This window comes from Galleria mellonella, unplaced genomic scaffold (assembly GCF_026898425.1).
Source record: "Galleria mellonella isolate WM207_F2 unplaced genomic scaffold, CSIRO_AGI_GalMel_v1 utg89, whole genome shotgun sequence".
NCBI classification, from domain to species: domain Eukaryota; kingdom Metazoa; phylum Arthropoda; class Insecta; order Lepidoptera; family Pyralidae; genus Galleria; species Galleria mellonella.
The window spans coordinates 928,818-943,176 of NW_026442169.1; the positions used below are offsets into that span (position 1 = coordinate 928,818).

At 34.0% G+C, this 14,359-nt stretch overlaps 1 protein-coding gene across 1 annotated transcript; it reads right to left on the reverse strand.

Annotated features, from left to right (window-relative positions):
* Positions 1 to 508: 508 nt before the first annotated feature.
* On the reverse strand, positions 509 to 14,295 carry LOC113522312 (uncharacterized). Its single transcript, XM_052902236.1, has 10 exons — positions 12,781 to 14,295; positions 11,655 to 11,756; positions 10,574 to 10,705; positions 9,451 to 9,598; positions 8,018 to 8,218; positions 6,818 to 6,966; positions 5,899 to 6,026; positions 5,254 to 5,407; positions 4,509 to 4,604; positions 509 to 2,101 (listed from the first exon to the last, which is right to left on the reverse strand). Exons 1-10 carry the CDS (start codon positions 12,802 to 12,804, stop codon positions 1,871 to 1,873), a joined length of 1,365 nt encoding a protein of 454 aa, XP_052758196.1. The 5' UTR covers positions 12,805 to 14,295; the 3' UTR covers positions 509 to 1,870.
* Between the last annotated feature and the right edge of the window lie 64 nt (positions 14,296 to 14,359).

Genomic DNA, 14,359 nt, shown 5'->3' on the forward strand with positions numbered 1-14,359 from the left:
CCTTCAAACCATATAAACCCGTTACTAACAATCCCTTTCCACCCACATAAGATAAGTTTATAAAGTGTACCAAAATGTTTACACATTGCATCGAATAAATAAACTATATTGCCACATAATAAAAACCAATATGGATGCTCGATTAACCATTTATTATTAATATAATAAATAAACTTTGACTTCAAAGACATTTACAATTTTACAGCGTAAATATTTTATTACTGGCCATAAAGATCTTACATTTACGTGCAATCATAACTTTTATTTTATTATTATTGTTTTAATAATAAAAAAAAAATATTAGTTCTAATAATTATAATTAAATCATACTTAAACGTAATTACTAGAACTCAAATTTGAATAAAATACTTTAATTAACTAAATTAAATTATCTAAGTACCTTACTTAAAGATATAAATATGACCAATATTCTAAAAAGCACTTGTAAATAATGTTTAAATAATAATGGAATTTAAAAATCTTTTTTTAAACTTATGTATTATTTTTTATTTATATATCAATTTTATATATAAGGTTAAACTTTAATATGATAATAAAATCCCGGTTTACATTTATATCTATGTATTTTTTGCCCGCTGCTTCGTATACGGATTTGAGAAGTAGAAAGAACAATTAAATAGACCAATTCTAGATGATATACCAAGATAATAGTACATTACTGCAGCGGCCAGCAACTGAGGCATTGATGGACGAACGTACAAATGTGGGCTGAGGCGTAGCCGAGGCAAACATACGTGAGTCCATCAATGCCCAGTTGTGGCCAAGGCTTGTATAGTACTTTTAAGTTCAATGACGAATAACGAACAATAATAATTTTTCACGCGTCATAATGTTCCTTTGTTTTTTTTTAATAAACAGCTTTTATTAGTTACCTCCTTGGTAGCCATGTTTCGAAGTAAAAGGTCATTCCATTTTTAAATTACAGGACAGATATGAGTTAATTTATCTGGCCGCAAAACACGACAGATATGGATTTTCATACAACTTTTGCCGGCCGCTGCCCGCATGTATCTGGCCAGTACGGCAATTTTGATTTATCTCGAAGAAGATTGTCAAAATAATGCTCACATTTCCAAGCATGTTTGAGAAAAATATATACCAGACTTTAAGTTAAATCTTCAAGAATATAACTCTAAAAACCGCATTCAATTTGGTTTAGTAGTTTTTGTGTGATACTAGAATAAACATATAAATAGGCAGACAGAGTAATTTTATAAAAAAAAAATAGTGTTTTGGATTCTTTTGCTCATAACATCAATTTTTCGTAAATAGATATGTATGTCCGGCGTCCCTTCAGAAAATCATCGTGCTGAATTCCAGGTGTATTCATCACGATGGGCTAACTGATCCGCCTTTTCATCCTCACCTATCATCCCTCACTGATGCCCCGCCAGCGTATATTGTTGGCGCAAGCGGGATTGTCATTCCATTATCATCTATTAAAAAAAAATCCTACGGGTACAAAACAATTTTCTAGTCAATTATAAATTTTTTTACTATGTAAACAACAAAATCCTAATTAAAAAAAAAAACATCAAGTATAAGAAAAAAAAAACAATTGAATAAGGACTGTTTAGAGCTTAGATAAAGAAGAAGAGCGGGATTACCATTCCATTATAATTCATTAAAAGAAAACTCTAGCAATCTGATATAATTTTCCCTCATAATTGTCAATATTCACTAAATACTAAACATTTCCGAACATGAAAATATCAAGATTAGGAAACTGTGTCGTAACAATCAAATAGTTCTAAAATAGCCGCCTTCAGCTTGGCTCGCAGCTAAAGGTGGCTGAAGCAAACAAAAATAGATTTAATGGACACCGTCGATAGCATTCAAATTACATCAATTACATAATAAGACCGTTTGAAGGACGATAAGGTTTATTTTTGAAGTTCCATTCAGTGCAATTCTTAATAAACTCCTCGTATTTGGACGTCTGTTTGGGCATGATAGTGGTGTTACTGATGTTCCTGATGCCGTTCTTAATTGAAGGTTTGATCGAAGGTTTAATAATATTGCGCCATATATTTCCACATATCGTCAGCAGACTGATCACGGAGAGGCCTAGAAGGAACCCCTGAAAGAAATAAAAAATATAATGTAAATTTTTTTATGTGACTTAGAATGGCAAACAAGCTGACGATCCACCCGATGAAAAGTGAGAACCGTCGCCTATAAACATAAACAGTATCATGGACATAACAGAGTATACTGTTTCTCCCATTATACCTCCCATGCGTTGCCATTCCTGAAGACTTAGATGTTATTCCTCTGTACCCTGTAAATTCACGCCATATCTCACCCTTCAAACTGAAACACAGCCATGCAAACACAACTGCTTCACGGTAGAAGCACGAATAGGACAGAGGTGGCCAAGCAAAAGAGTTTTGTACAAAGCTGCATACGAGTAATAATGGTCACAAATAGTTTATACCTATTACTCCTACCAAAAACACGTCTCAAAATGTTATATATAATATGTTTTACATAGTTTTTCGATATGCATTTAGCTGTCATCCTATCAGCATGTACAGATGTTGCAACCTTTTTTATTGCAGCACTAAAATAAAATTTATATTTTACGTATATGGCAACAATCGCTCTTCTTCTTCTTGCTACATCAGAAGACAATGCAGTGTTGTGAACAAATTTTGTATTTTATTTAAAACATCACCATATCATCACGCCAGCTTCCTTTAAAGCAACCAACACACTTTCTGCTGCTGCTCAACAGAATTATAAATAGGCTTTTCAAAAAGCAAAGGCTTCTGTTGTTTTTATCAATCGACTTCAAAAAGAAGGAGGTTCTCGATTCGGTTGTGTTTTGTTTTATATGTTTGTCACCTCATAACTCCGTCAGTTGTAAATCGATTTGGAAAATTCTTTATATATCTGAAAAGATATACTTACAGATTCGTCCCATAGTAATTATATTAAAATCTATTCAATAGTTTAGTTTTTAAATCAAGATAACTATTTATTTCTATAAACAAAAAAATAATTTTCCAAACCTGTTTAAAACTGACGAAGTTATGGGGTAACAAACATAAAAAAAATACGAATGGAGATCTCCTTTTCAGTCAGTTTTTTTTTTTTATGGGTGAAAATGGTATGGTAACCCCGCCTACGCTAACGGGATACGCTGGCGGAGCACCAGTGAAGGGTGATAGATGAGAATGAAAACAGACCAGTTAGCCCATCATGATGAATTCATCAGGAATTAACCATGATAGTTTCCAGGTAGAACCGCGAGCTCGACCTGGTTGGGTATATTGCTAGCAATAGGATTCTCAGTCTCTATTACTAACAATCCCTTTCTCCCCTTTTAAAGTCGGTTGAAAGAATAAAAGCATACTAAAATCATTCACTTTTGGTAGACATTTAAAAATATTGACGTATGAAATTCTTTTTGTTTTTTTTTTAAAAAAAAGCAACTTGTTTTTCATTTTAGTACTAAATACGTAAAGACTGGCTTGAAGCCAGAGACGTAACAATCAATATTCGTCAATGAAATATTTATCGTGGTGATATAATAAGGAATGCTCGCTCGGCAACGCATATGTGGGGTTTATTTGCTTCAATTTCAAGGCTGGCTGATGAGATTTCTGTTCTTTGGCGAGGTTACACCTGTTCAGTAGATAGGACTTCAAGAAAAAGTAGAAAAGATACATAAATATATATATATATATATATATATATATATATATATATATATATATATATATATATATATATATATATATATATATATATATATATATATATAAATGATTGAATGTTTTCAATCGATAATTTTTTTTTTAATGAGTGTAACTAAAGTAACTAAAACCGCCTGCGCTCTTGGTATACGCTGACGGGGACCAGTGAGGGATGAAAAGAGAGGATTTTTTTGATGGGTGAAAATGGTATGGTTACCCCCCCTGCGCTAACCGAATACGCTGGCGGAGCACCAGTGAAGGGTGATAGATGAGAATGAAAACAGGCCAGTTAACCCATCATGATGAATTCATCAGGAATTAACCATGATAGTTTCCATGGAGAACCGCGAGGAGGTCGACCTGGATGGGTGTATTGCTAGCAATAGGATTCTCAGTCTCCATTACTAACAATCCCTTTCCCCCGAAAAGAGAGGATAAACACGATTTCTAGGGGAAACAGCGTGAAGTTCAACTAATAGAGATTATTGCCACAAATGAAGCTGTTAGGGGGAGAAGGCATTGGTGGTAATGTGACTACCAGTCCCATTGCTAGAAATATATTCTGTCAAGTCGACTTCCACGCGGTTCCCTCTGGAAACCATCATGGTTAATTTTTAATAAATTCGTCATGATGGACCAACTGTCTTGCTTTTTTCTTGCCTTTTTTTTATCTATCGTCTCACAGATGTCCCGCCAGCGTATACCGATAGCGCAGTCGGGGTTACCATTCCATTTTCATCCATTAAAAAAAAACTATTAAAGTGTAAATCTTAAATAAATACTTACAATGCTTCCTCCAAGGTCCGATAAAAACAAACTCCAGTCATAGTTGTAACGTTCCTCATACACCGTTACCACCATTCCGTTAAAATAAATATAAAGCTGAAACAACAAAATAACTTGATTTCCCCATATTTCATTTAGGCAGGAGGGAGACTGAACAAAAATCGATTGCTTGGATACCTCTGTCCTATTCGTGTTTCAACCGTGAAGCAGCTGTGTTTGCATGACTGTGTTTCTGTTTGAAGGGTGGGATATGGCGTGAATTTACTGGATACAGAGGAATAACACCTGAGTCCTCAGGAATGGCAACGCATGGGGTGTATCATGCGCAAAACAGTATACTCTGTTATGTGCATGGTACTGCTCATGTCTATAGGCGACGATTACCATTTTCCATCAGGTGGGCCGTCAGCTTGTTTGCCATTCTAAGTTGTATAAAAAAAAGGCTTCAACTACTCAGCAAGTTAACCCGGTCGGTGAGTCCTATTTTCTGCTTTCTATATCCGTCAATGCATACTCTTCTGTTGGATTCTAAGAATTCCTAATATATTTTCTAGGCAGGTGAATAAAATCCCATAGTTTTGCTCTAAAGTTTATCGTGATAATCTACCACCGACCGATATGGGCGATATCGAAATGGGCGATGACCTTTTTTCCGCTATCAATGTCCAGAAGAATTAAATATATATGCAGATATTGGATCGGTATCCATATTACCTAGTCCTTTAATGTAGTATTAGATATTTACTTGTGACTCCAATGTATCATCGCCAGTTCGCACCGCCCACTGTCTCATAGCTGAGTCCCAGGCGTAGAAGCTCTGGCGGTCGTTGACGAATGAATTGTACAGATAGGAACGGCAGAAACGTGGACAAACGCTGCAATTTGGTTTGATGTAGAAACTGATAAAAGTAAAATTAATTAGGGTTAGTTAATCTAAAGTAAAAAAAAAAAACTATAATAATAAAGGGGGTTGAAGCTGTGGCCCCTTAACACAGGTTATTATATTAACTAATTTAGGAGGGGGGAAGATATTGTTAGTAATGGAGAGGTTAGTTCCCATTGCTATCAATATAGGGTATACTGATAGCAAAGGGATCAGGTCGACCTCCACACGGATCCCCCTTGGAAACTATCGTGACTAATTTATCATTGAATTCGTCACAATGGGCTAACTGGCCTGCCTTTTCATCCTCACCTGTCACCTCTCACTGGTACCCCGCCAGTGTATACCGACAGCACAGGCGGGGTTACCATACCATTTTCACCCATCAAAAAAAACTCCCCTTATGGGGAAGGCTTATGTCCAGCAGTGGACAGTTAACGGCTTAAATAATAATAATAAATAAATTTTCATATATATATAATATAAGTAAGATATTTCGATACTTGCGTCAAATAAGAAGTAATAAGTTCTCTCATTCCTCTAAAAGTGTTACAGTACGGTAGACTGCTGTTCATCCAAGGCCCTGAACAGCCGGCCTGGTTTCCTGATTGATCCCATACGAATTGCGTAGTACACTGGTTAGAACAAAATTAATTTTATGTCATTTTTGTATATTTGAATGATACAGAATTTTAAATTATGAATTACATATAACTGTGAGCTTAAAAATCGTTTGATATTGATCACAGATAAAGGAAGCACTAAATGTCATGTCGTATAGAGAGGTCAAAGACAATTAAATTCTCAATTAGTTGGAAACTCTTAAATAAGAAGAAGTAGTTAATCACAGAATATACATTTTGTAAGGGTCTTTGAAGCGTAATATTGTAAGGGAACAGACTCTTTTTTTATTACAATATACAGCTTAACTTGTGGCCATTATTAATAACCCCCTACGAGATGAGGGAAAGAGACGCCTAAAAAAGACGCCTAATAAACCCATTGCTAGCAATTTGAGTATTTTTTTAATGAGTGAAAATACAAAACCAATTTTAATAAAGTTTATATGGTACCAATTTATAATTTGTTCCTTTTAAGTAAATAAAAAATTCCAAATCGATTTCGAACTTACCAAGTTATGAGGTAACAAATACAAAAAAAAAACACAACCGAATAAGGACCTCCTTATATTTGAAGTCGGTTGGAATTAAATATATTTTCCACTACTAAACACTAAAATGAGGTACTTAGCTCTGGGTCTCAAATCGCTCATACCTTTCAAACTGATAAAATAAATTTTTACCTGTTTTGCTACCTTATATCAAAATCACAAAATGATATTGCTGTAGCAAAAGACACGAAACTCTACCAACTAATTCTAACTCCTCTGTTTTTGATATAAGGTTTAAATTCTATAATTGCATACTTCGTTGGCGCTGTAATTGTCCATATAGGTACAGGGGTCGTCTTCTGCGCTGATCTTCACGTACTGCTCAACTTTCAACTTGACGTCCATCGTGTCCCCTATATTAACGTATATGTAGTCCACTTGTCCACCATTGTATACGTAAACTTCTAGAGGAAGGAAAAAGAAAAAGAGCTCTCTAGAGGACTTCTCTACCGTATGCATGAAAATGATACTCCAGATGTTGCTATTTAGTACTACCCTCGTTTACAATATTGGCCGTGTGGTCCCGGCATAGAATAGGCTACCCCTTCCTTTCCCGTGGGTGTCGTAAGGGGCAACTAAGGGAGAGCGAGGGATGAGAAGCAGCGTCCCTTTTAAAACATCTCTAATGCCTAATTGTGGCTGCCAATTCGCCTGCCAAACATGGCAACTACTGGCAAAATCTCCCAAGGGGGATGCTTATGTTCAGCAGTGAACAGTTAAAAGCTGATATGATGGTAACTACCTCAAAGATACAGCAGCGTATAAGTATGTATAAATTTATTTGGCATTTATTTACTGGGTCTGATCTAGGCTCCTATGCATCTTTTTTGTGTCTTAGAATAACAAAGAAACCGACCCATCTGGTGGTATGTGATAAGCAACTTCTATAAACATAAACAGCACAACTGTTATCACAGAATTCACTATTATATTAAGGGTTTCCCTCATGCATTACCATTTTTGGTGATAAAAATACCATCCCAGTAGGCAAGCAAATTAAAATTAACATCATTGTTAAGTTTAATCAGCGGATTGACAACATGACTGCGGTTGTCAACCAACATGCCAAGCGTGGCAACTACCGGCAAAACTCCCCTTCTGGGAAAGGCATATGTTCAGCAGTGGACAGTTAACGACTGATGATAATGACACCTATATTTGTAAGTTCCCGATATATATTAAAACAACATGCCAACGCTGGGAATGCAAAATTTATTAAGCAACATGTAATGACTTTTTTTGCTATGTGGTCCCGTTGTAGAATAGGTCACACCTTCCTTTCCCGTGGGTGTCATAAAAGGCAACTAAGAGAACTATGGTCAAGAAATGAACAGCAGTGTTCCTCTTAAAACACCATCTAAGCCAAAGAATCCACTGTCCTGTTTTGTCCACTGCTGAAGAAGGGGGAGGGGTGGAGGAGGAGGAGGGAGGAATTTTATAGAAAAACAAAGTTACCTGTAAACGGCTCCCTGTAGTAATGTAAATGAACATGATATCCTGGCGGAGAGGTGCCACTCGCGGTGGCCACATCGGCTGCGCTGTGCTGCAACTTAATCGAGTAGCCGGAAGCTTTCGTTGCTTCTGTGCTGATGATTTTAGGAGAGAGGGTGTAGCAACGGCCGTACATGAAGCCCAATGTCGATTTTAACTCCAAATCTATTTGTGAAGAGAATATTAATATTTGTCTTGTGTTCTTTATAGTTATTGCATTATTAAAAATAACTAAATACTTTTGTTCTTTTAAGAGCAAAGCAATAAACTGAGTTGTGGCCATTTTGTGATACTATGGCACACGCATGAAGGAAGGGAAAGAAAGGAGATTGTTAGTTTATATATTTTGTTTTTTTTTATTTGTGCTTTTTTATTTTCATTCTTTTATCCCTTTTACTGTGTATTATGTGTATTTTTTTATGGTAATTTGTGTGCTGTAATTAATGTAAATAAATTATCTATCTATCTAAATTAAGTCCCCTTTTGTACACAAATTTCAATGTATTGAAAATAAAATTGTACAAAAATTTACTGCCTGGATAAGACTTGAAATCACTGAGTCTGTGAACATAACAGCTTATTCTTAAGGAAATCCACAACATGGGAGATAAAAATATTACAGTTTATGGTATAATGTACATAATTATGTTTTTATCTATAAGCGACAATTGGTAATTTTCAACAGGTGAGCTTGTTTGCCATTTCAAATTACTTACAACAAATGACTTACCCTCAGCATATTTTTATTAATTACTTCATAGAAATCATTTAATAGATCCACAAGAAAAAACCCAAAATACCTACCTCTTATAAACTTCAATATCTTAAATCCAAAAACATACAAATGCTGTGGACTTTCCCACATAGAATATTTTTATATGATTGACGTTCATAGAAATCATTCAATAGATCCACAAGAAAAAACACAAACTACTGGCAAAACCTTTCGATAGGGGCGACCTATGTTCAGCAGTGAATAGTTAAGAACGGATATGGTAAGTTTTTTTTTATACAACTTATAATGGCAAACAAGCTAACGGCCCACCTGATGGAAAGTGATAACCGTCGCCTATAGATATGAGCAGTACCATGGATATAACAGAGTATACTGTTTCGCTCATGATACCCCCATGCGTTGCCATTCCTGAGGACTCAGGTGTTATTCCTCTGTACCCTGTAAATTCACGCCAAATCCCATCCTTCAAACCGAAACACAGCCATGCAAACACAACTGCTTCACGGTAGAAACATGAATGGGACAGAGGTACCTAAGCAATCGACTTTTGTATAAAAAAAGTTATTTGGATTCAGAAATAAGTAAGTCTAAGGTACGCATGCTGACATCTTCATCTTTTGTGCAAAGCCTCAATCTGGTGAGTAATTAGGATAAAACTCACTATCGTTGCGTCCATCCAACGAGAAATCCACAAATATTTCCTCAGCATCGTAAGTGATGTCTTGCCACAGCACGTCGAGATCGACTGCAGAGAAATTGAACGTCGCCCATGTCGATGTCAATCGAGGATGAGAAAAGAGGCCGTATTCCTGCAAATTTGTTGTTAGAACAATATAATAATACTATTAGCTATACTATTCGTGTTTAATTTATACTACTCGTGAAAGCGCCCTCTGGTTTCAAAAGTTTTTAGACCGTCTTCGTTATAAACAGTCTGTCGTAGCTTACCAAAAGATGGCATTACGTGCTCTCCAAACCTCAAAATGGATAGTAATAATTTTTAAGTTATTGAAGTACGAAATTTTAGAACTAAACGGATTTTGATAATATTTTTATGAGACCAGTCTGTGAGTACGAGTATATCCTATCAGCAAAAAAAAAATATTTCGCAATCGGTATATAACTGAATGGAGTTATGAGGTAACAAATATAAAAAAATATATAAACGAATTAAGAACTCCTTTTTAAAGACTGTTGAAAAGTTAATATAAGATATAAGATAGATAAGTATTTTAATAAATTATCGTCATCATCTTCCTGCCCTTATCCCAAGTATTATTTGGGGTCGACATAATATGGTTTTATCCATATTACTAAATTATTTGGTTTATAGTTTTACGACCAGCCGCCTGACGTCAACCTCTTTGGGGATTAGTTTAATAAATTATATATATATATATATATATATATATATATATATATATATATATATATATATATATATATATATATATATATATATATATATATATATTTAATATTATTAACAATATAAGTACTCGTGCACACACGTGTAAAAATTATTAATTCAATCAAATACTAACAGATGCGCTAGTGGTTACATCATTTTCACCTTCTATCTATTCTCTTTTAACCAAAGGTTGTCTATAAGATTGCCCTAGCGATAAGACCGTCTTTTGCACCTTTATGTTTATATTTCAATCTGTATTTTATGTTACTGTATTTCACTTGAATTGGTATTGTATATTTTTATGTTACTGGTGCAATAAAAAGTTAAATAAATAAATAAAATATTTTTTTGATTTAAATATATATTTACATACCAGTAGCTTGTCGTATTTGTACGGTGGCTCACGACAGAAAGTCACGCTCGGGTACAGTATTGTTTTGTTGAAGTCGAAATGTGTGTACGTTGTTATTGGTTTATTTAATATTTTTGTGACACACAATGTAACCTTAAAAATTAACAGAAGAATGTGAAACAATGTTGATAATAATGCAAGTTGATTAAATGCATAGACTGAACATGTATATTATTTAATTTATTGTCTGTCTCTTAATGAAATTATCTTTAGTTTTGATGAAATTATCACAGACACATACATTCAATTAGTCTATTTTTTTTATTTTACTAATATGATATTAAATTAATAACTAAAATTAATAACAAATCAAAACATTTAATCTATTATTGGTTAGTACTAAGATGATATTGAATTAGTAACGAAAATCAATAACAAATCGAAACATTAATTAGTTAAAATAAGCTATTATAGATTAGAACTAATATGATATAGAATTAGTAACTGAATTTAGTAATAAATCAAAATATTCAGTCTATTATTGGTTAGTACTAAGATGATATTGAATTAGTAATGAAAATCAATAACAAATCGAAACATTAATCAGTTAAATAATCTATTATAGATTAGAACTAATATGATATAGAATTAGTAACTAAGTTTAGTAATAAATCAAAATATTCAATCAATTAATTTATTTTTGATTTGTACCATTATTGATTTGGACTAAAACAAACTGTCTTATGGTCAGGTAATTTATTGGTAAGCTTACATTTTCATTATTTTATATTGAAGCCGATTATAAAAGTACAAATTAAATAGAAAAAGAAAAACAAAAATGGCTGACGTAACACAATAAACGGCATCTGGGCAGGACATATGAGTACTACACATACCAAGTGATAGGTGAAAAACAAAAAAGTCGCGGAAGATCTCGTATGCGATGGTGAAACAAACTTGAGCGGTTGCACGAAGACTCCTTTGGATTGACAAGCGATCGTGCGAGATGGAAGCAGTTGATTTAGGTCTTTGTTCAGCAATGGGACACCATAGGCTATGATTGCTTTGTTCAAAGGGTATAAAAAGTTAAATTTTTTCTTACCTGCTGTATTACAACTCCCATGCAAATAAGAACTATGAGGGATTTTAACAAATTCGGACCTCTGATGAAATTGACACATTTTTGTTTTATGGTAACGACCTCCTTAAAAATAGATTATGATATAAAAAAAAATATTATAATCCTTTATTTAGCTATAGTTGACTGATTAAATGAAATTTTCACTCCAAAAATATATCTAGGTATTGTAAAATTTATTACAACTATCTTATTTATATAAAATGTCCAATTCTTTCACCATCACTGCTGTCAGCCTTTGGAATAAAAGAGAGGAAGACTTTGTACAGATTGCTTGGGCACTCTGTCCCATTCATGTTTCTTTCGTAAAGCAGTTGTTTGCATGACTGTGATTCGATTTAAAGGGTGGGATATAGCAGTGAATTTACAGGGTACATAGGAATAACACCTAAGTCCTCAGGAATGGCAACGCATGGGGGGTATCATAGACGAAACAGTATACTCTGTTATGTCCATGGTACTGCTCGTGTCTATAGACGACGGTTACCACTTTCTATCAAGTGGGCCGTCGGCTTGTTTGTCATTCTAAGTTGCATTAAAAAAATCCCTGTTGCCCTACACAGAGCACCCAGTAAGCTTATTTCTAAAAGAAGAATTATTCAATTATTTGTTAACAAACCCAGCTCTAGTTACAGGTTACTCAATAGTTACTATATCTCATAATGCTTATCGTTATTTTAATGTATATATCATATGTATTAGTATATCCATATATATTAAAAGTAATTTATATGTACTATATGTGTATTTTTTATATATCATGTATAATTTAGTATTATACAATAATTATTTTATCATACGCTTTCTGTTTTTACCTAATAGTTGGCTAACTATTAGGAAGAGAATGCCATATTGCAATAAATTCGCCACTTGTGCAAAGTTTTATTGTGTTATAAAGAATTAATTAAATAATAATAATAATTAATGTAATAAAATATAATATTATGCCGTAAATAATAGTTTATTCACCATACAGTGAATTATATATTAAATAATTACTTACTACATTAAAAATGGAAAAACATTATATTTTAATAATATATAAGTATTTACAATATATTTAATATAATAATAATAATTTAAAACATACGTTTTCTTCCATCACTTCCGCCATTTTGAGGTTTAATTTATGAATATCTTGAACAGTAACATTTTTTTTCAAAAATAATACGTCAATTGTTTATTAGAGGTACGTTCGGTGCCTTTGTATTTCAAAGTATACATGCATTATTTAATAACAATTCCGCAATATTTATAGGGTACTTACGTACCATAAAAAGTAGATAACAATATTGAACGCCGTTTCATAATCTGTTATACAATTTATGGGCCTGCAATTTATGGTGTTGTATTTATTGTCTATACCTATTAATATATAAGGCAGAAGAGTTAGTTTTTTTTTTTTTTATAAGGTGAAGATGAGCTTTTTTTTTATACAACTTAGAATGGCAAACAAGCTGACGGCCCACCTGATGGAAAGTGGTAACCGTCGCCTATAGACATGAGCAGTACCATGGACATAACAGAGTATACTGTTTCGCCCATGATACTTCCCATGCGTTGCCGTTCCTGAGGACTCAGGTGTTATTCCTCTGTACCCTGTAAATTCACGCCATATCCCACCCTTCAAACCGAAACACAGCCATACAAACACAACTGCTTCACGGTAGAAATACGAATGGGACAGAGGTACCCAAGCAATCGACTTTTGTACATAGTCTCCCTCTGGTAAAGCGATGGTAACAAGGCTCTATTATTTCATAATGTATTAGATTACAAACTTATTCGGCATAATAGTTAAACCCACTCTGAAACTAGTAACGCCATCTAGTTAATGGTACAAGAAATCAATATTTGACATAATTACCAACAGATGACGCTATACGAGTACCTCAGAATATATTTTAGGGTATATTGGTATTAACTTCGTTTGTAAATCACTTATACTAATATAATAGTCTGTTACATCATCAGGTAAGCCATCAGCACGTTCGCCATCCAAAAAACAATAATACGTAGTTTAATTGCAATAGTCGAATTGGAAATGAATGCTAAGTTTTATCTAACATTCTAATTTTGTTCAGATAATATGACCTCGATTTGAACTTGGAAGGTTACAGAACTTCTGGTAACAATAATAGCTGTGATCATAGTTGATAATCTTCGAGTGTTAGTAATCGCACATATAGTTATTGTAACGGAATTAAACAAAAAAAAACAACTAATCAAATAACCAATCCAATAGAAGGAACTGTTAGTAATGGGACTAGAGGCCCCATTGCTAACAATATACCTCATCAGGTCGACCTCCACGCGATTCCTCGTGGAGATCATCTTGATTGTTTTTCTATGAATTCATCACTATGGGTCAACTGACCTGCTTTGTTCGGTGGGAAACGGATTGTTAATAATAGAGACTTAGAATCCCATTGCTAGCTATATACCCAATCGGGTCGACCTACTCGCGGTTCCCCTGGAAACTATCAAGGTTAATTCCTGATGAATTCATCATGATGGGCTAACTGGCCTGTTTTCATTCTCATCTATCACCCTTCACTGGTGCTCCGCCAGCGTATCCCGTTAGCGCAGGCGGGGTTACCATACCATTTTCACCCATCAATATATATATATATATATATATATATATATATATATATACTTTTCAGAAG